The sequence below is a fragment of the Lissotriton helveticus genome, chromosome 1_1 (assembly GCF_964261635.1).
Source record: "Lissotriton helveticus chromosome 1_1, aLisHel1.1, whole genome shotgun sequence".
Classification (NCBI taxonomy): domain Eukaryota; kingdom Metazoa; phylum Chordata; class Amphibia; order Caudata; family Salamandridae; genus Lissotriton; species Lissotriton helveticus.
The window spans coordinates 1,894,746,819-1,894,773,750 of record NC_136057.1 but is presented as its reverse complement, the minus strand read 5'-3'; the positions used below and the strand labels follow the sequence as shown (position 1 = coordinate 1,894,773,750).

General features: G+C 42.7%; 1 protein-coding gene across 4 annotated transcripts in view; it reads right to left on the bottom strand.

Annotated features, from left to right (window-relative positions):
• The window catches only part of TPR (translocated promoter region, nuclear basket protein), a 728,231-nt gene that overhangs the window by 653,680 nt on the left and 47,619 nt on the right, over positions 1-26,932 (bottom strand). For all 4 annotated transcript variants that reach the window (XM_078642622.1, XM_078642637.1, XM_078642629.1 and 1 more), the window contains exons 3-5: positions 18,683-18,756; positions 4,594-4,690; positions 3,552-3,655 (exon numbers count right to left, since the gene is read on the bottom strand). In XM_078642622.1, coding sequence (XP_078498748.1) covers positions 3,552-3,655; positions 4,594-4,690; positions 18,683-18,756 — 275 coding nt within the window. The remainder of the gene's footprint in view (positions 1-3,551; positions 3,656-4,593; positions 4,691-18,682; positions 18,757-26,932) is intronic.

The following is a 26,932-nucleotide window of genomic DNA, read 5'->3' as shown; positions in this document are numbered from 1 at the left end:
ATGGTAAATTCCAGTGCTTGCTTCAGATCGTGTACCATTAAACTGGCAGACCATTTGGTCTCTTGTAGGTGTAGGAGAGTGGGGTCTGCAATCCTATGGTCACCCCAGATTTTTGCTTTTTGCTTCACCTGTTTACGACTTTCCCTGGCTGTGGGCCTGCTAATCAGACCCACAGCCTAGCTGTTCTCTCTCTAAATTGACAACCATGTACTTTAGGTGCATTTATCAATTGGTACTGGGCCACCTTATCAGTCCCTGTACCCAGGGCATAGGTGTACCCAGGGCCTACCAGGGGCTGAAGCATGTATTATGCCACCCCTGGCTGGCCATCTAAATCTGACACAACTGGCTGCACGACAGCTGGGGCAAGGTGGTGTAAACACCATTTGCTGTAGATATAGTATACCTATATCTAACCCTAAAATGGACACATATATTCCTATCAGTCACTCCTATGGCAGGCCTTATCAATCCTGAAGGCAGAGTGCTTGGAATTATGTGAGATGGTGCTCTGGCATGAGCTGAGCTCGTTTGCAGCTTGCGGAACCAAGTCCTAATAGCTGTTCCATGATAACGCTATACCATATTCTCTTAAGTGCATTATCAACCTCGCGGTTAAATGCTAACTCTGGTATAACATTATCAAAACATGTCGAGTAAGGTGTCATACGATTTGGAATACTACCCCCTCGCCAATTCTGGCGACAGGGGTAGCATTCCACCCTTCTAGAGGGACACGACATGTATGTAACTGTGGACCCCGGTTAAAGTTAACTCGAGCCTCAGCATCACAAAATGGATGCTGCCACCACAGACACAAGTCTGACCTCCTGCTGCTGGGAGTCCTTCCAGTGAGGATGGCTTGGACAAAGGGTTTCCTGCCTTGGGAGGTGCTAGCACCACCCCAGACAGGATTTTGTGTATTAAGGTAGGGAGGCCTGAAAGGAATGAGACATGCCTGGGGCACACAAGGTGCCCTGTGCATACACCGGTTCAAACCAGTTGCTGGGGCATCCCTGCCCCAGCTCTGGCGGGAAACCGGACAAAGGATAGGGGGTGTAGCCACCCCCCTTCCTGGTCCCACCCAGGGGAGGGACCTAGTCAGTAGTGCAGCCCTCTTTAGGAGAATAAAGGTAGGAGCTGGTCCCATTCCAAATTAGATTATCCTGAACTATTCAACACGAAGAAACTCTGGCCTTCGACGTTCTGCTCCACAGAAGACTGAAGAATCTCCCTTGTGGACAAGGAGTGTCCACCCTGCAACTGCAGGCACCATCAAGCGTCCAGCGGCTTCACTTTGTCGTCTTCCCTCGAGGATCCAGACTTCAGAGCCCGACGAGACCCGGATTCCCAGACCTCTCCGACCTCTACCTACATCTGCAGCAAAGCTGAGACCCGTGGGTGCGACGAGACATGTGGGACCGGCCATCTTGAACGAACCTGCACTTCGCTTCCAGCACGACTCCCGAGGTAAACTCGACCAAGTGCTTTGGGGACTGAGAAGCCCCAGCCCCGAGCAGCCCCTGCACCGAAGATCAGCCCTCCAGCATCCACGAGATCTGAGTGGGGCCCTTCTGCTTTGTTGCTGCTCGACGCGTTGTCTGGTCACTTGCTGGCTGGCTAGTGGCCTCCTAGACGACGAACTCTTGAATCTTCACTGCTGGTCTGGTTGCTCCAGACTGGCCCTTGCTCCCTTCCAAAACAGGGGCACCCCGGACTCTCCTAGTCCGCACCAGATGCTTTCTTCACTCACCGCGTGGGTTGCCTTTGCCAAGGCCTGTTGAGTCCAATCCCGGGTCCGACACCGCCGACAGCGAGAGCCTGCGTGGGACAGCTCGTGCCTCCATCCTGGTCATCGAAGACACCTCCTGGTCCACGTGGCTGCAGAGTCAAGCGTCCACTCTTCACCTGATCGCGACGACGACATCTGGTTCCACTCCAGTTACTGGCTAGTGATTTTGAACATTGTCCCCTCTGCTTTCAGGTCTTCTTCTTCAACAATCCACCCTTGGATTGCACCGGACATCTTCCTCCTGGTCGCCTGCAGCATCTTTTCTTTCAGGCTCCATTGACTTCAACGCGAGGACCCGACGCACTTTGACACCTATGCACCCGCGGCCCGTGGGGGAGGTAACACGAGCATTTCGGTGCTCAAGGGTAGTTTAACTGTCCTAGTGTCGAGTTCCACAGTCGTTTTAGTCCTACCTAGTCAGGATTGTCCGCACTCACCTTTAACTTGAACTGTACTGTCCATAGACGTTGTTACGCATCTCGCGTGTGAGTTCACACTCTGCACACGCGTTCCGTGGGCCTCCTATTACTTACCTGAAGTTAGTGTAGCGTGGTCCCATCTATCCTACAGCCTCTGGACAGCTCTATTCCTTTTATCGACTTTCACATTCCACTTACTTAGTATATGGTTTGTCGTGCCCCTAGGACACCATTGTAATTTTGTGCGACTTGTAGTATTTTTCATAAGAGATTGTCATGTGCTTAGCCCTCTGACCTCATAAAGAGTTCAGAGGTGTTGTTATTAATAAATATACTGTTTATTTTCATAACAACCTGTGTGGTGTCCTTTCATCTGGTATTCAAGGGGTTATATTGTGGTAAAACAGCTGGCTTCACATGCCAAAAGAGTTTAGCCTAAGACTGATTTGTCCATGCTACCATTAGGATAGCTGGTCTATAAGGTTGACTTACAACCAATCACCATAAGGGTTGTTTGGACTGATACAAGGTGATCACTAGAACTAGTGAGCATCATATATCAGGCCAACTTCTCACAGTAGGGAGAAGGATTTAATCTGTGAATCAGTAGTTTTCTTCTTTGCAAGTATACATTCAAGGCATATAGCATTGCTGTAATTTCTTTAGCCAGCTGATTTGCATTACTTCATGCGTTTTAAGTCCTCAGAGTGCCATTGTTTTGGGTATGAACAAAAATTATATACAACAATCCGAAACTTCAACAGCACAGTAGCAAGTGGTATACAGGTAAACAAAACATAATGAAACATTGTTGGAGGTTGTAAAATGCTGGCAACAAGCAGCCTTGCTTCAGCAATCAGATATTTGACTGCATTCATGGTTCGACCATCCAATGCATCCGTAAGCATGCACACAATTGAGTGAATTCTTTTGGGTACAATCAGACCAGGTAGATAGCATACAAGATGGCAAGCACAGAAACACACCAATTCCAGCAACTGGAAAGAAGCCTGGGGTGAGAAGGCAGTCTAACCCATGCCATAAAGGCAACACAGCTACCATCTTTCACAGCTATGATAAAGGGAAGGATGTTTGTACGGTCGCACAACAGCAAGGGCCAAACAAGGCTACTCTTCCTTTAGACTATGTAACCCACATAGATACTTACACAAACAAGAAAAGCAAAGCTTCAAAGTTCTCACACCACCGCAAGAAAGTGAATGGAATACTACAAAGTTTAAATTTTCTTGCAACAGTGCACCAATTACTGCAAAGTTTAAGACGTGTCTCTGGAGTGTCATTTGAAACAATGCTTAAAGTAGGTAGGTCTGTGCCCTCACCTTCACTGAAACCTCTGAAGACTGCAGTTCGTCCAGCTTCAACTGAAGTTCAAACTTAACAGTGTTTACTTCAATCAGCTTAGCATTCAGACGTTTGATGTCCTCTAGTAACAAGAAGAAAACATAAATCAAAACCAAAAATGGATTCACTTCAGTTCTTAAACTACACTATGAAAAATAAAAAGTCTCTTGATGAAGTACTCCTCTAATTAAGTGCCAAAGAGTAGCCTATGTTTTGCGTATAAGAAAAATTTAACAAATTGACCTTGCCTCTTCCACTGTAATGGTATTAAGATGGGTAGTTAATTTTTAGACTTGTTTAAACAAATGCCTGGAGCCTGATCTTGAGCTGTTGAAGTACTGCCAAAGCTAAAGGTATCTCAGGACAAAAGAGCCTGAACAGATCTTGATTAGGAAAACAAGACTCTCTCCAATGCAAAGACAACTCTTCACTGGCTTAAGATTAAATGTCGCAAACTTAAAATGTCCGTCTAATGTAGAATTCCTTTCTGCAGCATGTTGTTTTAACAAGTAATCTGACCTGTTCGCTTGCTGTGTCCAAGCAAGTGCTTGGGCAAACATTTGTTTGTAAAAGGCACTCTTAGGAACTCTCGGCTAGTCAAGCTACTGCAAGACCCTTCTCCAAAGTTTATTAAATGCACGTCTAGTTTGTTAAACGTCTTAAGTTCCTGGTCTGTAGGGCATATAGGAGAATTACAAAGACACATTAAAGTATAGCGACCCTGGGGAAATTTGTATTCTTTTCTATTGCTAGCTGTTCTCAGGCTGAAGCACTGGATATCCAGTTGGAGCCTTAATATCGATGGTACCACGATTTTGTTTTCATTAGCTAAAAGATAAATAATAGCCATTCCAGCCATCGAATGGCTACGCCTACCTAGCACAATCTCCTGAAACTAACACACAGGGACCCAACTCCAAGGCTCCAATACTAGCCCCTTTACCAAGGTATACTACATTCAGGCCTCTGACTCAAGTGTGTGAAGTTTCCTCAAAGCCCAGGATGTAGTTCATGTCTTACCACTCATGTGATCCAGCTCCTGACTTCGGCGTTCATTGGTCCGGATGAGATCTCGTTTTTCAGCCTCCAATTCATCTTTTGCCCTTGTAAGTTGACTCTGGAAGAAAAAACGATTACACAATTTTACTATGTGCAGGAATAACCAAGTTACTAGAGCTCGCATAACTCCGTTACACCGCAGGGTAGGTCACAACTTTGAGCTTACAAACTTTGTTTAAATCATACAGGGATTAAATCGTTTGGTGGATAACACAGGAATGTCTGTGATGCAAAACCTTTTGTGTTTGCAGCAGGTATTATTTCATATACTTCCTTCAAATTGACCATGTCGAAATCTGATGCAGAACACATTTTAAGCTGCACTAGACAAGTGATTCTGAAAAAATCAAGTGCAATTCTATCACACAAGAGTAAAGTCAGGTTCATTTCTTTGATTTTTTTAATTTATTTTTTAATATATTTTTATTATTTTTCTTTGACAAGATACACATATGCATGTAACATTAAGAACATTTCGCTCTTTCATTTGGCATACACGTATTACATAAAAGCGTTTGGTAGATGGTTCTTGGTTGGCATTGGAATGTCCCCATGAGCATGCGGCCTTTAGGGTACCGTTGAAGTTCTTTTCAGCATGACATACAAAAAGAAAACAATTGTGTCTTTTTCTGAAATGGATCATAAGGAAGTCACAGTCCTGAAGAGATAAACTTCATAAAACAATTGTCTGAATGGAGTACAGAATCAACAGAACTGGAAGAATCAAACCAATGTACCAACAGGGCATGGCTCCATTTCTACTAACATGTTGACCGAAACAGAAGGCTTAACACCCGAGAAAAATCAGGCCAAACCCTGAACAGCTTTATGAAGCAGACATTCTGCTTAAAAGGAATATGCAAGACGATTGCTGCTGAAATGGGTAACCATATTTTTGGGAAATTCAGTTTATAAACATATTTACCACGTTTTAATAAGATACATAAATATAGTACAATGTATTATAAATATAAATCAAAGAAAGATTTAATTGGACTACATTGGATTCATCTCTACAGGAGGGCCACTATCCATGCACTTCATAAATCGTGACTGAAATGATAGTTTCCAAACTACTTTTGAGTCTTAAGTGAGCATGTGTCACATACTAGTTTATATTTCAAAGTCATTTTATTGCAGAGACTAATTAGGATAATCTATAGTTTATATTTAGCGCAAATATTTAAAAATTTAAATACGAAGTTATCTTGCAAAAAGTGGCTCTTCATTGGTGTAAAATTTTAATACTGAATATATTATCATGGTACTGTTGGTAAACAGAATTCTACTCCCACTCTATCACTATAGACCACTGCTGAATATAGGACATGCTGTACTATTCACTGCTCTACGATGTATTCCTCAATTAATAACAAATGAAATTGATTGAGAAATATGGCAAAGAGCATATATAATTTCACAATATTTATTGTTGGTTTGAACTTAAACTGTTTTTCTATTTTTAGGCTAATACTTTTGCAGCTGACCTGATCAGTTATTCTGATTGTACTGAAGCCTTTAGAAAGCAGGCTAGTACTCCATACAAGTGTCAGCTGTTAGAAGAGTAACTGATGTTGTTAGAGAACAATTTTTGAAGATATTAACTTTTGGTTGTAAGCAAGAACAATTGTCCACAATTACTGGATTGGAGCATGCTCAATTTATTAAGTTACATATAAACTGAAAGTAATTTTCTTTGAAAAAGTAAAATAGAAAAAAAGACCACCACCAAATTCAAAAACAGTCAGCATCAAACAGGAAACCCTTCCTCCTTTTCCATGCTAGCAATCTGTTACCAGCTCTAACTCCATCATCACCTTAGACTGTTGAAATTTTATGTGGGACCTTGGACTGACTGCAGCCAAGAACCACAAATCAACATAGTACAAGCATATTTCTCCACCTCTACAGAGTACATTTCATCACGCTTTGGCTATTAGCCCACCATTGAGACTCTTCCTCCACCAAGAGCTTTGCATAAACCCCATGCCTCCCAAACCCTAAAAGGTGGACCTTTACCTTCTGTTTGTTTCTGCAGACTGGCCATTACATTATCTCCCTGGCATTGTGATTCGAAAGCTCTTGGGTTCCAGCAGAAGAACCCTGGTCCACCAAGGCATCTTACTGGATGGTACAAACATCATGAACTAAGACAGATGGATACTTGGTCCTTTTTTCTGTACCATTATTGACATCAGCTGTTTTGACATCACCTTTGTGATGATAGTTTATTGTGAGGTACCTTACTGCTGAGTAGTGCAGCACAGAGTAAAATCCCATACGATACTCTGCATGGGGCGTCCACAGTCTTCCTGTTTTGCTCTGAATATTTAGCTTTTTGAAGAGCTAAATTAAGATTAACCATTTTACAATTAAGTCACCACATATGACCAAGCTTCTGTTTATCAAAACGGAAAAGCAACTGCTCTTTAACAGACTGGACTCTGAGATATGCCAGCTTTTCACTGCTCCAGGATTTCTCTATTCTTGGGTTCTAAGGTTAGTGACAAAACCCAGACAATGATTTGGAATACTGGTTCAGAGTTCAGTATATCAAAAATTCTAACCTAACTGGCTTCATAGTTTGGATGAAGTCACGCTTATATCAGCAGTACACTAATATTTAAAAGGTACTAGAAGAATAATAAGGGAAATATGCTCATCTTAAACTACTTCTAGGTTTTCCTAGCACTAAAACACAGATTTGCAGATTAACACTAAACTCTAAAGCCCTGCCTTTCATTCCCTTGAAAATCAAAAAAACTCTCATAAACAAAGTAAATAATGGTACTTTTGAATTAAAACTTAATCAGTACTCAGATAGAAGACCCTGTACACACAATTTTGGGATCCGATAATAATCAAAATTACTAAGCCCCTCTGGGGTTTGTACCACAGCCATTCCGAAAAATAATGGAATCAAGATCATGGATTGAAGATTTAGAGAGACTTGGTTACTAATCAAACGGATCTTTATTCGGATAAAATATATCCATTAAAAAAAGTCACAAAATAAAAAGAATACAATAAAACATTCATATTTAAAAATAAGATGACTAAAATTCATACAAAGTGGTCTCAGAACAGACAGATTAAATACACAGAACACCAGACACAGAGCTAGGTATCAAACTCAATGGCCAACGAGGGAGTAAACGTTATCAGACGCATCAGATAGGGGATAATTGACATATCATCCGTGTTAAGGGTATAATGACCTTGGCTACTCCTTTCCATATCTTAAAATATCCAGTTATCAGTTGTTTTCTTCTTTGGATGGCATAAGAAACGTATACAGAAACTCTAGCATGCATGAACATTGTCAAGGTTACGGCTGAAGTTAAAATCATCTTTATAATAAACAAAATGTTTCTTTTAAAAACAACAGCCTAAATATTTGTTTCCTCAAATCCCTATAAAAGTTACAAAAAAGGATAAAGTGCATTGTGGACTGGGTGGACTTGCCATCACATGGGCATTTGGGTAACTTTTGGGAACAAAAGCCCATCTTATGGAAAAACAACCAAAAAGTGCAGTGTGCCTATTCGCAGTCTAGTTAGGTAGACTCTATATTGGATGTTCGATACTAGGATAAGGTAGCTCTGGGCACTTGGTTGTATGAGACCCGAGAGGTACATGGACACAGTTGGCTTAAATCACTACCTTCCCCATCAGCCATCCTTTTCCCAATCAGAATGGCTTTTAAATCTTTTACTAAATTGTAACACTCCACCCGGATCCTGAATGTCCAATTTCCCACCCACCTCCTTTAGCAGGCGGTTTACATAGGCCTACCAAGATATTCTTGCTCTATGTTCCAAGGGTAGGCAACCTAGACCTGGCTACTAATGCACAGCTGATTAAAGGTCACGAATTCCTATGTGGGTCATGACTGCAAAGTGTAGAGTTCTTGAACAACCATGACTTGCGTTAGGAGGTGGTAATAACCACTTGGAACTTTTTTGTAGCATAAAAAAAAAAGTATTTTTAGGAAAATATCTATCTACAACAGGAACTGTAAGGGTACAACAGATAAACCTATGGCAACAGATCAGAATGTCATGGTGTCTCTGGGACCCGTATGCCTCTACAAGTATACTTAGAACGCTTAGGAGATCATGCACAGTACATGATGTGCTACAATGCAATCAACATTACTGCATGGTGGAGGAAGTTGGCGAAGACTATACAGGGTCAACTATTCTGGTAATTTAAGGTAAAATCAGCTTCTGGTCCCCATGGTTTCAAAACTGAAACTAAGGTGCCAGACAATGTCCTACAAGGTATCCCATTGGAAGAACCCCACTGCCCCACAATTGTCTTGGTTTCCTTCTAGTCCTACATTAAAGGGTGGAGCAACTTAGTTGGGCAGAGCATTCGGTGTTCATGCCCAGAAAAACCATAACACCCAAAATAATACTAAGGTTTCAACCAAAATGGAGAGGGGATGACTGGGTGGCAATTAAAATAAGACACCTTCTATAATTTCTGCTATTAGATAATTTGAGGGTTCCAATGGAGAAACGTCACACTATCACGCAGACTAGGAAACCAGTCCAATGAGAAAATGGTCAAGATAAAATGTTCATTCCTAAAGGATTGCTTGGAATATGGTGAAATATTGCAGTAAGGATAATCAGAGGAGGGACGAGGAAAACGTGTCCATTTATTTCCCCAAACAGTTTCAGAGTTAATCAAGTGAAAAAATGGACACTTGTAACAAGTCCAGACCATTGGTTGGAAAAACTATGGTACCCTCAAAAGACCCAATGTGAATAGGTATAGCGGTATATATCGTTCCTCCGCCCCTACATTGTGGTACGTTGGCAGTTATCATTGGGTACCATAGATAGTGTGGGTGCCTGCCTCAACCAGAGGCTCCTCTGGTCTGGTTTGCAGTGGCCAGAGAAAAAAGTTTTTTGTGCAAAAAAAGATCAAAAAAAGACTGTTAAAAATGAGATCAACACCTAGGGAAATTTTTAATGAAATGGTGAAGATCTTATAATAAAACCAATGGGTACTTGTCCTAGATCGGATTATGGGATCCAGAAGTATTCAATTACAAGGGTGTCGACATGTTTCAGCCCCCTCTGGCTCAAAGGAGTCTACGGGGCTTTCGTCAGGACGGAAAAGGACAGACAAACATAAATGTTCTACTCACACTTATTATGTGGAGTTCAATGGAAACAGCGAGGGTCAGTGTTTAAACCACTCGAGTTTTAAGAGCCTGCAAAAGAAATTACATACAGACATATTGTGCAAGGTAATGAAACATTTATACCATATTGCATGAATGAGAAAGGCACAGTAGTAAGCATTAGTCTTAACCACTACAACAGAGCCTAATTTAAGCTAAACACATTGTATTTCATTTCTAAACAGTAGGAGCATTCCCTGGTAGAGTAGAGGAAAGAGGGATGAGTTGAGAGCGGTTGAGAAAGCTGTAAAAATGTTGATACAGCGCCATTAAATGCGCGCGTTATGCCATAGTGTCCGTGATGGAATGTAGCCCATCATGCGTGCTGATTGTTAGAGAGTCTATCACCCCTATAAACTCGAGGGAGACCAATACAACGAGGATATTTGCGTTGCTGGTGAAGGGTACGCCCTGCTTATGAGGAACGCGGAGTGCCTGACTATAATGCGGTAAAATAGTGAAGGCGCGCTCGAACAGACGTTCTAGATGAGGCACTTACCTCCTAATGCGGAGATAGTTGCTTTCATCGGGGAGGTTCAGAGCTGTAGGGAACAAGTATAAGTAGTTCAAAAATCTCTTACCTACTCCGAGAAGAATTTGAAATTACCGAGAGAGATGCGCGTTTCGCCATTACCCGCGTGTCTGCGATCCTACGCTGCTTGTGCTGACTCTGCCCCCGGACGTCCGGATAGCGTCTGGGGGAGGGTTTAAGACTACGTTTCTTTGAAGAAACTTTATTGAGTAGTTACACAGAAACCTAAATGTTAGGATCAGCGAGTGTGTGTATAACTCCTCAGAAAGAGTGTAATATTAGATTATAGTATTACATTATAATGCAGTAGAAAGTGTGGTCTGTGTTGCGAGTGGGTTACATGACCGCAAATGGATGAGGGTAAATGCAGCGACCCCTCGGGGGAAGTTGTAAGGTTCCACATTGGACAGATTCAGTACTGAACTTGGGATTTCTTTAGATTTTAAAAAGCGGTGTACAGACCTCTAGTTGAAAAGATGTAAAGTGACTTCAAATTCCAGGGTGTCTTTAGTGAACCGCAAATTGGTGCCAGGGGACGTTATCATTCATCCCAGTGATATTGGTCTTCAAACGGTCCACCCACCGTTGCTCTTTTTCGTGCAGAATTCTTTCTGCGTTATGGGTTTTATCGGTCAACATCTCTATGACCGTCCATCTTATGTCATCACAGGAATGTCCTTTCTCTAGAAAGTGGGCACACAATTTAGTAGTGGTTTTCTTCAGGCGAATGTTGCTGCGGTGTTCCCCTATTCTGATTTTGATTTTGCGGCACGTCATACCTATGTAGAGTTTTTTACATGGACAAATGACCAAGTAGATGACACAGGAAGAATTACAGTTCGTGTGCTGTTTTTGGGTCCAGTTTAGAGTCTCAGATAGTTGAAGTTGTTTAGAGTGGGTGGTGAAATGACAGGCTGTGCAGTTACCGCAGGGATAGTGACCGCTGACCGGGGACATTGAGACGCTCCTGATGGTTTCTTGACTGTGTGTTTTACGTGGCCGGGTGTGGACCAATGTGTCTCGTAAGTTTTTGGATCTTCTATTTGCGAAACGTGGTTTTGGCCAGTCGAATTTCCCAGTGTTGAGGATTTTCCAATTCTTGTTGACCAATTTTTGGACCTCATAGGTAGACGGGCAGAAAGTAGTTACACATGTCGTGAGATCTGGAATGGGGTCTTTAGGGTAAGTTTGTAGAAGACATTCCCTCGGTTGATGGTTAGCACGTTTCATGCATTTCTGAATGGTCCTCTGCGTGTAATCTCTCTGTTTTAATTTTATACACAGATCTTTCGCTTGGGCTTTATAGTCATTGTTCTTTGTACAGTTTCTTTTCAGTCGTAAAAATTGACTATAAGGTAAATTGTCCCTCAGTGGTTTGGGGTGATGGCTCTTATAGGATAGTAGACTGTTTTTAGCAGTAGGTTTAGTGAATGTTTTTGTTTTAAGTTGGTTGTCTTCTGCGAAAATAGTGAGGTCGAGGAAGTCGATGGATACATTGTTGGCCATGTGTGTGAATTTCAGCCAAGGGTCTTTTTCATTTAACCATCTCAGGAAAGGATCCAGGTCAAGTTTGATGTCCCAAATAAGGAAGATGTCGTCAATATATCTCTTCCAGTATAAAATACTGGAAGAGTATGGGTTTTCCTCATTGAGCACGAATTGCTGTTCAAAGTTGCTGACGTACAATCCTGCCACCGAAGGGGCAAAGGCACTGCCCATCGAGGTTCCGTGTTTTTGTAGATACAACGTTCCGTTGTATTCAAAGAAATTATCTTTAAGTGCAAGTTGACAACACTGTAAGATGAAATGTCTAGGAGTGTGGTATTCCCAGTCTTCACTGTAGAGGACATCTTCCAGCATTTGTAAGGGGTCATCTTGGGGCAGGCTGGTGTACAATGACTCTACGTCAAGACCTACCAAAAGCATCGTGTTCTGATCAAACGGTATATCCTTGATTTGTACTAGTAGGTCACGTGTATCTTTCAGATAGGTAGGTGTCTTTTGCACTATTGGTTTTAAGAATTCATCTGCGAATTTCGATAGTGGTTCGAGCAGTGATCCTATTCCAGCCACAATGGGGCGTCCTGGTGGAGGTGATCTGTTTTTATGGATTTTGGGTAAGGAATAGAAGAAGGGGATTTTGGGTTCCTTAGTACAGAGGTAGTCTGCTTCCTTCCCTGATATCCATCTGTTGGTTTCAGCTTCATTGACCATTATGTTGATTATGTTCTGGAGCCTTTCTGTAGGATCCTCCTCGATTTTCTCATAATATTTAGTGTCTGATAGGAGGGAGAGGCATTGCAAATCATAACCCTCTTTGCTGAGGATCACGATCCCTCCCCCCTTGTCTGCTGGTTTCAAGACAATGTCTGTGTTGGATTCAAGGGTCTTTAAAGCCTGTCGTTCCCTGTTGGTCAAGTTTTGAAAATGTGGTTTCTTTTTAATAGTCATTTTATCTATGCCTTTTAGTAATGCCTGTTCGAAGGTGTGAATTTCAGATGGTATACTGCCTGCTGGAGGGTTGAAGGTAGATCTCTTTCTTAGGTTGGTATCACCTTCTGGTGGTAGGAAGGGTTTGTCAGCAAAAAACGCTTTAAGTTTTAAAGTGCGACAAAACTCAGCTAATTCACATTTTAGCTTGAAGTTATCTATTGGTGGAGTGGGGACAAATCCAAGCCCTTTTTCCAGGACGTTTTTTTGGTCTTCTGTTAGCTCAATATTAGCAATGTTGACTATTAACGAATGTTGGTTTTGCTCGTGCTCGGTTGGGCAGACGACATGCTCCTCGTTTGGACACTCCTCTGCTGATCTTGCCAGACTATGGTTTTCTTTCTTCCTCTGAATTGGTTTTGGCCCCTGCCTAAAAAAGGCGGCTGCTGTTGTTGTTGTTGTCCCTGTTGACCTGGATGTTGTTCATTACCCAGTTGAGGCATCTGTTGCATTTCATAATTGTATGGTGTCATCCATCCCCCATACGCTGGCATGTAGGCCATCTTTTTACATGACTTGGCCTTTCGAAAGGATTGGTCGTCCATTTCCTGGAAATGTACCCTTGACTACCTGGTATTAATCATAAAGACGGCAAAAAGACTCTCTGAAGCATTGCTAGAAGAAATTCAAACTCTTGAAAATGAATTAAAAAAAGGAATAAATCCATCAACTTACACAAAGAAATTGGAGGAACTGACAAAAGAAATGGAAGAGACACAGGAATTCATTATGCAAAGTAAACTTTTGAAACTGAGCAAGGACTTGAAGAAGTTCAGTCAAGAAAAAATGCATCCCTACACTAAAGCGGACTTCAACTCCAATGACCAAAGCTCGGACAATGAATCCCTAGGCAGAGCCTCTTCAAATAACTCGGTAAGCAGCTCTGAGGACCACCCGCCAAGAAGAGGTGGGTTTAACAATCGATCACAAAGATTCAGGAGGGGAAACCGATGGCAAAGACCTTTCTACCCAAACATGAACATGCCCCATTTTCAGCCCTACATGCCAGCGTATGGGGGATGGATGACACCATACAATTATGAAATGCAACAGATGCCTCAACTGGGTAATGAACAACATCCAGGTCAACAGGGACAACAACAACAACAGCAGCCGCCTTTTTTAGGCAGGGGCCAAAACCAATTCAGAGGAAGAAAGAAAACCATAGTCTGGCAAGATCAGCAGAGGAGTGTCCAAACGAGGAGCATGTCGTCTGCCCAACCGAGCACGAGCAAAACCAACATTCGTTAATAGTCAACATTGCTAATATTGAGCTAACAGAAGACCAAAAAAACGTCCTGGAAAAAGGGCTTGGATCTGTCCCCACTCCACCAATAGATAACTTCAAGCTAAAATGTGAATTAGCTGAGTTTTGTCGCACTTTAAAACTTAAAGCGTTTTTTGCTGACAAACCCTTCCTACCACCAGAAGGTGATACCAACCTAAGAAAGAGATCTACCTTCAACCCTCCAGCAGGCAGTATACCATCTGAAATTCACACCTTCGAACAGGCATTACTAAAAGGCATAGATAAAATGACTATTAAAAAGAAACCACATTTTCAAAACTTGACCAACAGGGAACGACAGGCTTTAAAGACCCTTGAATCCAACACAGACATTGTCTTGAAACCAGCAGACAAGGGGGGAGGGATCGTGATCCTCAGCAAAGAGGGTTATGATTTGCAATGCCTCTCCCTCCTATCAGACACTAAATATTATGAGAAAATCGAGGAGGATCCTACAGAAAGGCTCCAGAACATAATCAACATAATGGTCAATGAAGCTGAAACCAACAGATGGATATCAGGGAAGGAAGCAGACTACCTCTGTACTAAGGAACCCAAAATCCCCTTCTTCTATTCCTTACCCAAAATCCATAAAAACAGATCACCTCCACCAGGACGCCCCATTGTGGCTGGAATAGGATCACTGCTCGAACCACTATCGAAATTCGCAGATGAATTCTTAAAACCAATAGTGCAAAAGACACCTACCTATCTGAAAGATACACGTGACCTACTAGTACAAATCAAGGATATACCGTTTGATCAGAACACGATGCTTTTGGTAGGTCTTGACGTAGAGTCATTGTACACCAGCCTGCCCCAAGATGACCCCTTACAAATGCTGGAAGATGTCCTCTACAGTGAAGACTGGGAATACCACACTCCTAGACATTTCATCTTACAGTGTTGTCAACTTGCACTTAAAGATAATTTCTTTGAATACAACGGAACGTTGTATCTACAAAAACACGGAACCTCGATGGGCAGTGCCTTTGCCCCTTCGGTGGCAGGATTGTACGTCAGCAACTTTGAACAGCAATTCGTGCTCAATGAGGAAAACCCATACTCTTCCAGTATTTTATACTGGAAGAGATATATTGACGACATCTTCCTTATTTGGGACATCAAACTTGACCTGGATCCTTTCCTGAGATGGTTAAATGAAAAAGACCCTTGGCTGAAATTCACACACATGGCCAACAATGTATCCATCGACTTCCTCGACCTCACTATTTTCGCAGAAGACAACCAACTTAAAACAAAAACATTCACTAAACCTACTGCTAAAAACAGTCTACTATCCTATAAGAGCCATCACCCCAAACCACTGAGGGACAATTTACCTTATAGTCAATTTTTACGACTGAAAAGAAACTGTACAAAGAACAATGACTATAAAGCCCAAGCGAAAGATCTGTGTATAAAATTAAAACAGAGAGATTACACGCAGAGGACCATTCAGAAATGCATGAAACGTGCTAACCATCAACCGAGGGAATGTCTTCTACAAACTTACCCTAAAGACCCCATTCCAGATCTCACGACATGTGTAACTACTTTCTGCCCGTCTACCTATGAGGTCCAAAAATTGGTCAACAAGAATTGGAAAATCCTCAACACTGGGAAATTCGACTGGCCAAAACCACGTTTCGCAAATAGAAGATCCAAAAACTTACGAGACACATTGGTCCACACCCGGCCACGTAAAACACACAGTCAAGAAACCATCAGGAGCGTCTCAATGTCCCCGGTCAGCGGTCACTATCCCTGCGGTAACTGCACAGCCTGTCATTTCACCACCCACTCTAAACAACTTCAACTATCTGAGACTCTAAACTGGACCCAAAAACAGCACACGAACTGTAATTCTTCCTGTGTCATCTACTTGGTCATTTGTCCATGTAAAAAACTCTACATAGGTATGACGTGCCGCAAAATCAAAATCAGAATAGGGGAACACCGCAGCAACATTCGCCTGAAGAAAACCACTACTAAATTGTGTGCCCACTTTCTAGAGAAAGGACATTCCTGTGATGACATAAGATGGACGGTCATAGAGATGTTGACCGATAAAACCCATAACGCAGAAAGAATTCTGCACGAAAAAGAGCAACGGTGGGTGGACCGTTTGAAGACCAATATCACTGGGATGAATGATAACGTCCCCTGGCACCAATTTGCGGTTCACTAAAGACACCCTGGAATTTGAAGTCACTTTACATCTTTTCAACTAGAGGTCTGTACACCGCTTTTTAAAATCTAAAGAAATCCCAAGTTCAGTACTGAATCTGTCCAATGTGGAACCTTACAACTTCCCCCGAGGGGTCGCTGCATTTACCCTCATCCATTTGCGGTCATGTAACCCACTCGCAACACAGACCACACTTTCTACTGCATTATAATGTAATACTATAATCTAATATTACACTCTTTCTGAGGAGTTATACACACACTCGCTGATCCTAACATTTAGGTTTCTGTGTAACTACTCAATAAAGTTTCTTCAAAGAAACGTAGTCTTAAACCCTCCCCCAGACGCTATCCGGACGTCCGGGGGCAGAGTCAGCACAAGCAGCGTAGGATCGCAGACACGCGGGTAATGGCGAAACGCGCATCTCTCTCGGTAATTTCAAATTCTTCTCGGAGTAGGTAAGAGATTTTTGAACTACTTATACTTGTTCCCTACAGCTCTGAACCTCCCCGATGAAAGCAACTATCTCCGCATTAGGAGGTAAGTGCCTCATCTAGAACGTCTGTTCGAGCGCGCCTTCACTATTTTACCGCATTATAGTCAGGCACTCCGCGTTCCTCATAAGCAGGGCGTACCCTTCACCAGCAACGCAAATATCCTCGTTGTATTTGTCTCCCTCGAGTTTATAGGGGTGATAGACTCTCTAACAATCAGCACGCATGATGGGCTACATTCCATCACGGACACTATGGCATAACGCGCGCATTTAATGGCGCTGTATCAACATTTTTACAGCTTTCTCAACCGCTCTCAACTCATCCCTCTTTCCTCTACTCTACCAGGGAATGCTCCTACTGTTTAGAAATGAAATACAATGTGTTTAGCTTAAATTAGGCTCTGTTGTAGTGGTTAAGACTAATGCTTACTACTGTGCCTTTCTCATTCATGCAATATGGTATAAATGTTTCATTACCTTGCACAATATGTCTGTATGTAATTTCTTTTGCAGGCTCTTAAAACTCGAGTGGTTTAAACACTGACCCTCGCTGTTTCCATTGAACTCCACATAATAAGTGTGAGTAGAACATTTATGTTTGTCTGTCCTTTTCCGTCCTGACGAAAGCCCCGTAGACTCCTTTGAGCCAGAGGGGGCTGAAACATGTCGACACCCTTGTAATTGAATACTTCTGGATCCCATAATCCGATCTAGGACAAGTACCCATTGGTTTTATTATAAGATCTTCACCATTTCATTAAAAATTTCCCTAGGTGTTGATCTCATTTTTAACAGTCTTTTTTTGATCTTTTTTTGCACAAAAAACTTTTTTCTCTGGCCACTGCAAACCAGACCAGAGGAGCCTCTGGTTGAGGCAGGCACCCACACTATCTATGGTACCCAATGATAACTGCCAACGTACCACAATGTAGGGGCGGAGGAACGATATATACCGCTATACCTATTCACATTGGGTCTTTTGAGGGTACCATAGTTTTTCCAACCAATGGTCTGGACTTGTTACAAGTGTCCATTTTTTCACTTGATTAACTCTGAAATATTGCAGTAGACACCTAATCTGTTGCAAAATGTAAGGGCCTGCATTGCCTAAACTGCTGATTATGATAAAAATTTCTTGCCAGTAGGAGGCACCCACTGGTCTGGTCAGCCTCCACTGGAAGCAAGGTGAAACTTGATCAGATTAAGGCTGTGCCTTTAACTCCACAGTGCAGCAGCCCTGGAACCAATTGCCATACATAAACTGTTATATGGATTCAGTGGTCAACAGGATCTCAGTTATGGGAGAGTACGGAGATTTTACCAAGATGGTCAACTGACACTTCAAAAATCAGAAGAGGTGAAAAATCCTCAGCTGCTGCATAAAGGAAACATCTGCAACAAGAGTGCCACAGCCTGATGAAGAACAGATTTGTAATAATAGAGGATTTAACTTTGGATGTAGCTCAGTAATACCTGTTGGAGCAGTTGCAAAGGACTGAGCATCTATGATCTCTTGATGTGAAGTTAACAGGTACAAAAATCAGACTAGTCAGCAATGCTGAGACCTCATGAAACAGTTGGATCTTCCGTAAAAGCGAGGACACCAAACCACTGATGGAATTTTAAAAGTATTTGGCCAAGTATCCTTTATGGACTTGCTACACTCCTGTGTGTGCAATGTATGGCTTTAACAAAATACTTGATTGATACTACATGTAAAAAGCCTCGAGTAACCATAAATGATCAATAGTTATAGGTACTGCATATCATCAGGTGGCTCCCCATGGCTATTTGCACCTAGTGTATAAAAATATAGTGAGACACATAAAAAAGGAAAAAAACACAAACTTAAATACCTGCAGAGAGGTGAAACTGTTGTTTGCATTTTCTAGTTCTTTGTTTTTCTCCGTCAGCGATTTTAACTGTGCATCTGGAATGAATACAAAAATAGTAATATATAGTTAAACCCAAGCCAATGCGTCCACAAGAGAAGCATTAATCAGGTCACTATCATCTTGCAAAAAGCTAGCGGGATAGAAGAAGGTACTAGAACGACAAACACAAGATCCAGAGGAGGCTTTCATAAATAGATATGCATCAAACAAAGAGTAAACTAATTTTCAGGATTAACAGACTGATGTGGATAATCTGCACATGGCTTTCCTTTTTCACTGTATTCCATTGGCTCAAGAGACTAAGAATACAACTACAAGAATAAATAAAGTTCATAAATGCAAATTAGAATTGATCTCAACATTTGCTTAACTTAAACCCCACTGTAGAATAACAGCAATGCTCCATTGGCATCTAAGTGAGGAGGAATTACCCAGCTAGCCTACTATGCAAAGGGATTGTATGCTAAACCTTGATGCAGTATCAGAGTGCTCTCGAGAATAAAGAAGTAAAAAAAGGAGTTCAAACGTGGAGGATCAAAAACAAAATTCTAGCAGAACCACTACAAAACCAGATTAATTATGCAAATGTGTCTACCCATAGGCACCAGGACAAGATGGCTCATCATGTCTATATGTTTGAGGAAAGCTCCACATGTGTGCCAACATCCTAAGAGAACTACACACAGGATCAAAGCCTTGGAAATACTGGTAAGGCAGTCTGGGATTTCGGAGATGGACTACAAACTGGGGGGATGGGGTTTGCTGACTTGCCTAAACTCTAGTCCGGCATAACCCCTACTTTCCTCAAGCCAAGACAGTCGAGGAAGAGCAAGCTTGAAATTCAAAAGAAAAAAATTTAAAATTGCTATTATATCTTGTTACAGGATTTCAAGATTCCAGGCACATGTAAAGGAAAATTAAAAAAAAAAAATCCAAAAAGTCGTTCCTGGATTCTAAACATACAAAACAAATTACAACCCAGGATTCCAAGTCTATTCGTGTACTGAAAGAGGATAAACCCAAAAAGGAATTATATTTGGTTTTCAGCACAAGTAAAACCCGAAGTGTAATGGCAATGTGAACAACTTATGAGACTCAAAGTATGGCCGACAGAAAATAGACAAGATACCAATAGCCAACTATACCCATTTATGTCAAGACTTGGAGAAACATCCAGCCTTTTATGGAACGGGTAGCGAGTTTGCCAACAATATAAGCCAACTAAACCAGGATTTAACAAACATTTCAAGGCAATGCAGAGCATGTCATCATGTAAAAGAGGGGCGGGATGATATGGCTCGCGGTATCTGTATATATGAATGGGATATTCTTTCCAGTCAAGATTAGTACACACATCCTAGACGGCAGCATGACCACTTTGGAGACCAGAGGGTACATAGTAAACATAATCCTCATGAACAGAACTGATGAAGATCATGTGGTGTGGGTGGGGTCAGAAGGATGCTTTGAAATAGATACCATGAGGGATTTGGGTGGAAAAAGTACCATTTAAAATGCCCAGTCAGAAAATCGGATATAGGATTGGAAAAAGCAATGTGTAAGTGCAAATAGTAATGGCTTATGGTCCAGATTTTACATATGCTTTAAGAATGAGAAAACGAAATTGCTAAAATGCAATTTCGTTGCACTAGAGTGGGTGCTTCAGGTCTGGATTCTTGTTGAAGACCTGAACAATATAGTCGTTCGGTGGACCAGCCACGAGGCTAAACCAAGCTTGGGTGACCTTTTTGTTGTTATTTATTGCAGGTACACAGTACTAGTGTGGTGAATTAGTCCGGAGCCATTTCCATCATATGTGTACAATCCAGTACCAGGAGCACGCAAAACCAGGTAATGTTTGAAAAGGAAGGAAGTTACCCTTTGTGTATGAACAGTAGTAAATGGGTGGATGTCAAAGTAGTACCAGAAACAATGTTAATACTTGATGTAGCGCTAGTGAGCGAACCCATAAAAATAGTGTTTCAACCATTCACAAATCAAAGTAACTGCACAGGTGAGCAAGCATGTTAAATTATTTTGCAATAGGGAGAAGAAAATGGAAATGCACGTACTTTCTGATTCCTAATAAAGTTAGGAAGCATTTGGTTTAGTTTATTATGGAAACTGCATACATTTAATTCTGTAGCCTAGCACTTACACAGTCAATTATTCTATATGTTGGGTGCATAAACCCCAAAGACTGGGTTGAAGCTGAGCTCTAGAGGAATTTGGAGGAGGGGGGGGGGGGAGAAATTATATCTGTCAAAGTCAAGAGGCTCTCAAAGTGTTCACAAGGTTAAGATATCATTAACAGGGTGGGAATGGTACGTCGCACTGATTGGGCAGCACTGAGAAGTAATCTGAAACCAATGGTAGCAAAGAACAAGTCCAAGGCTTTTAACATGGGGCATGCTGAAAATTAAGAATAGCTTGGAACAAAAATCCTATGCACCACACCAGGCACATGGGCTTCAGGAAGACTAGATGAAGTCATCTCACCCTTTCCCAAAGGTGGAGAGACGGCCCCAGAGAAGGCAACTAGGATGCAAGACTATTGATAAGAATGTGTACCTATGAACTAGTTCACACTCATGCAGGAACGTGATAAAATGTCTTATTTATTCTTTACCTACTGTGCACATTACTGCTTGTGTCAGGACAAAGCCAACTAAGAGTGTTCCCAATAAATTGCCAATAGGAATGAGAGAGAGCAAATCGAAAAAAAAAAAAAAATAGAAGTGCACCATATTTACAAGCACGTTGCATCAGTTTAGTAAAGATTACATAAGAGTGTCGAATTTATAGAGTGAAAATACATAAGAGTGTTTAATTAAAATAGAATGCATATATCTGTGTGAAAAGCTAATGTAGAAGTGTGTAGAGATGTTAGAATGATGTTGAAATTCCATGTTATGTGGCTGTGGTAGAGGAGAATGTAATACTGCTAAACGTAGAAATGTGTAGGCCACATGGCAGTTCACAGAGAATGAAAGGTGCTGTTACGCTCTCACATGATATGGATTTTAATGTTGTTGTAATTCAAAGTATTATTGATCATAGAACTGAAATATATGTTTTATAGAAGTGTTTCATATAACCATTGTGTGTAATAAGTTAGAATACTGTTTAGACTAAGAAATTAAAGGTTTACAGAGTGCACAGGCCCGTTTCATGTAATTCTAATAGGCCTGAATAGATAAGGTCATTTCTTTTGATCTGCATGTGCTAGTTAGAGGAATGTCATGTTAAGCATAAATTGCGGAGCCTGCTCGAAGGTTTACGACTTAGAAGATACGGTGGAGGCCGGAATTTGGGGCCCACTGTACAAGTGTCTGTTTGCAGGTGCGAGGAGGTTCCAATCAAGAGAGTGATGAATAGAGTTTTGTTCAGGGAGTCAGGCACAGGCCTGGAGGAGGCTTCATGAATTTCCTGGGGGGTACCGTCCTGCCGGAGAAGAGCCTGAGAAGCAAAGTCAACGCTAACGTTGGGCCCAGAGGAGTATCAGCATGGAAAATGCCAGAACCGACACCACGTGAGGGGCGTCTCTAAAGGGCGTTTCTATTGTAAATGTGATTTTTGTATTAGGGACAGCACCCCTGGGTGGAGTTAGGGCAGATGGTCAGAGGAACCTAAGAGAGCGGATGGGTAGGCAGATAGGATAACTGCGAGACATCGATTCACAACGAAGACTAAGGGAAGTGAGTGATCTTCTTTGGAAGTCACCACGGCTGACACCTTTTTAGGTTAAGATTTTACTAAATAGGGATGTCACTTAGTCTAGTGTAGGGACAGTCTAATCTGGATTTTTCTTCCTTTCTGTAAATGACTCACAAGCTACAGCTTGTGTCTATTCTTGCAACTCTGATGATTTTTGAATTGGTTTTGGTGATATTCTTCTGCCGACTAAGAGCATTTAGAAAATTTATGTTTGTATTGATACCAGTATATCTTTTGAACCTTATTTTGAGATGTTTGCATCTCCAGTTAACTTTGGCTTTATAATAAACTTTTAAAACTTATTCGTAGCAAGTAGTTCTTTAGAGTGGTGTAAGTCCTTAACTGAATGACCTAGTAGTGGATTGCCTTTTACTCTATGACGGGTATCAACGGTTCAGTCGACCTGAGTTGGGATCTAGACCTATAGCAATAGATCAGAAATCCCGCCGTAACAGTTGGTAGCAGAGACGGATGGTTACCTTCTAGAGGAAGGTGATCTAGACTAGGTTAAGATTACCCCAAGGTCCCTAGAGATCGAGAGATGAGCAGCGGAAGAATCGCCTGCCGAAGAAGGTGCTGACGGTGCGAGAGAAAAGCAGCAGGGCCGGATGAGAGCGAGTATAACAAGGGTCATGCGTTGACAGATTGCGGTGTTTTGTGTTGTATCTGTATTGTAATGTCATGCGGAGTTGAATGCCTGTAGTGTGATTGAGAGAGGGTTGTGAGCGCGCGCAACCTGGCAAACTGGTGAACCGGTGAACTGGGTGAAAATCTTAAGTTCGGAGATGAGCTTAAGTGGTTCGGGTGTATCGAACATCCAGAGTAGTTGTCGACCGGAGTGAAGGGGGTCATGAGGTACCATTGATCGCCCGCAGGACCGAGATAGGGGGAACGCAAGAGTGAGTGTGTGGGTAACGGACGCAGGTCGAAAGTTACCGTGTGTAAGTAACCTATCAGTTAAGGCGATTGTCTGGACGTACACGGAAAGACATTTCGTCAGTTAAGGTGACAATTACAGTTAGACTGTGGGCGTACAGTCAAGGAAAGTGATCGCTTGGTCGGAAGTAATCATTTTTCAGAGTATGAATGGGACGCATGCATGACCGGGAGACGAGCTGAGAAAGGAGGGGAACTGCTGCGAAGGGGAGACGAGTGACGTCAGCGAGAGCCGCGCTGTGATAGGCCGGTTGGTGTGAAGCCGCGCTGTGATAGGCCGGTTGGTGTGAAGCCGCGCTGCGATAGGCCGGTTGGTGTGACGTCAGCGAGAGCCGCGCTGTGATAGGCCGGTTGGTGTGAAGCCGCGCTGTGATAGGCCGGTTGGTGTGACGTCAGCGAGAGCCGCGCTGTGATAGGCCGGTTGGTGTGAAGCAGCGCTGTGATAGGCCGGTTAGCGAGAACCGCGCTGGGATTGGTGGATTGTCATCAGGAAGTAAACTAACGCGGAGAAAATAGAAATTTTGTAGATTTTGAACATGAAGTGTTTTAAATGTTTGAGAGCGATCTTTAAGAGAAAAAGAAGAGAATCTTATTACGGGGAAGAGGCACCGCCAGAGGGTACACCAGCTCACTATATGGCAACGAATGTTGGGTTGCATACTATACTGTGGCTTGATACTTGGAGTAAGATTACAGAAGGGAATGAGGAACTTACTTTTCCGAAATACGGAACGTTTAGACTAGAAGTGTTGCATCGGCTGAAAGCAGTTATGTCCTCATTGAGACCTTTGCCTAGACCAACTCAGTTTGAAGCCCTTAATGCGTGGATTAGGGCGGCGCACGACAGGAATCAGAACAGACGCCAAGAAAGGGTAAGGCGATCAGTAAGGGCAGTGCAAGATGCCAAATGGGATGCGGAAGCCAAGAAATGGAGGGTACAGACGATTGAAGTGGATAAGTTGTACCCAGTGAGAGAGGTTACAGGAGAAAAGAGACCCATAGAAGAGGATGACGAGAGCGAGTCGGAGGATGGCCTAATAAATAGGTTGTTGATAGATAGAAGGTACTGAGCTCTCAAGGGAAGATAGGGTTGACATAGAAGGGAATAGGCCACTCCCTATAACGAATTGGGTACCTACCAAAGGTGAGGAGACACCTCAACATAGTCCTGTACAGAGAGTAGTCGGAAGGGTTGTGGTGCAGAAGATGCCAGCAACAGAGAGGGTTGAGTCTTATGGATTGCCAGATGCTCTTCAAGTACCCGTTACCATAGGTCCTATAGTGTCGGTTTATCACCCAGAGAAAAGGAGAGAGGAAGAACAGGTACGGCTAGACAGAGAAAGAGTTGAGATGGAAAGAAGGAATAACACGACAAATGCCTGGAGGCAATTGCCAGGACCGATAACGTGGAGCACCCCATTGGATTCAGCAGTGGATCCCGTAACAGAACAGGGGGGTCAGAGAGGACCGATGGACCTGAGGGGACCACGGCCGAAATCCCATAAAGAGTTGAGGGCTGACTTGAAGGAATGGGATAGGTCCACAGAAGCACCGAGCAACAGGTCAAGAGCAGAAGCTGAATGGGGAAGTCGAGGCAACGGGACATTATCTCACTGCGGGGCTAGCGAAAGCAGTCAGGAGTGGGACGGTAAAAGTCAGGAGAGTAGAGGAGTTATACGTCATATTGACGGTGGAAATGTGCAGGAGCAAAAAGGTAGAAGTACGGAGTGTGGAGAGACGTCTCGTCTCATTCAAAGTGAGGGAGACCAAAGGACACAAGAGTACAGGGATAGGTTTAAGTGCACTCTCCACGCACCTGATGATAACGTACAGCACTGGAATCGTGGGAACATGGGGAACCGCGAAGGATCTTGCCATGCGTCGAGTGATCAGAGATCACAGGCAAATTGCGAAGGCATGGGGAATAATGGAATGTCTTACCATGCACCTAGAGAAACCAGGCAGAACGGGAAATGTGGGACTATGGGAAATAGAGAAGTGTTTCACTATACACCCAGAGAGGATGGAACTGCATGGGACCTGGAGAGATGGGAGCATGGGAGGACTCCCCATAACACGCCTGAGCCCAGACGTAGGACTCAGAGCTGTGATGGCAGAGATGTAAATGGACTCTCTAGAGATAGCATACTGAAAGCTGTGATAAAAGCCAAAAGACTCGATGTGACCAGCTTAAAATCTGACCTGGACGAGATAATAGATGGTGCGTTGCCTTTAGAAAGGATTGACATGTACGAACAAGATGAGCTGCTGTTTATAGCAAAGGATATTACTCGAAAGGCAAGAGCAACTCATGAGAAACTGTCTGGACTGGCAGACAAGTATATGGTAGATTTGTCCAGAACAAAGGCATTGCAGGGTAACCATAGGTTACATTATTCAGATCAGGACTTAGAAGAGAGGAGGACAACTGGTTTAAAAACACACATAAGGGAACTGATCACAGGAATAAGAGCATGGAGAAATCTGGACAAATGGGAAGAGAGGTGGTCCAAAAAGGGAACTGTTAGGCGGAGCGCGAATGTGATGTCTCCGGAGGGAAGGCTACTGCAGATGGAGGCATTCCCTTTGCGAGAAATAGCGAATGGGAGTTATGTACACGTGCCCTGGAGTAGGGGAGATTTGGCTGCATTTACCAACTCATTTCCGAAGTTAAAGGAAAATCCCGTAGAGTGGTACAAGCAGGTAGAGAGGTTTGTCAAGATTTCAAAAGTATTGTGGATTGATTTGAACACCTTATTCGACATTGTGGTTCCAGGAGACTTGCGGATAGCATGCAAGGTTAGTGTCGAATGGCCAACTGCAGAACCAGAAAGGGATGCTCGTACTAATGGACCGTCAGAAAGAGTAATGTTAAAATATGAAAAGGTGATGACATGGCTGAAGGAGAAGGTGCCACCACAAGATATAGATTGGGTAAAAATAGACCGAACAAGACAGGAACCCAAGGAGACAGTTCATGAGTTTTATGAGCGATTGCTGAAAACGTTCAAACAATACAGTGGATTAGATTTAATGGATCCCAAAGATATAGGACAGTTTGTATCGAAGTTCGTTTTGGGGTTGAGACCTGATATTTGTTTGATGATTCAGCAACATTTTATTTGTTGGCAAAACAAACCATTGGATGAAATTTTGAGATACGCAAGGTATTGCAGTGATGAAATAGATTCCAAAGCAAAGAAACTAAAGGAGAAACTGATGATGGTGCAGATGCAGTCGGCTGGAAAGGGTGGACAGCAGCAACAGGGAACAGGGACGATGGGAAGGAAACCAAATAGTCAGAATAAGGACAACGAGGAAAACCCGAGACCTAGAATAGACGTTGCTACATTGAAAAAAAAGACAAAGTGTCACCAGGTGGGACATTGGAAACGCGAGTGTCCCTATAACCCTGAAAACGGAGAACTAGAAGTAGAGGAGGAGGAAGTTCAAGAAGTTCCAGTTCAAAGGGTGACAGTGTCAAAGAGTAAGGTGGCCAAAGGGGGGACTTCGGCTCCACGAGCTCAGTTCCCGCAGCCACCAAAGATTACGACAGGG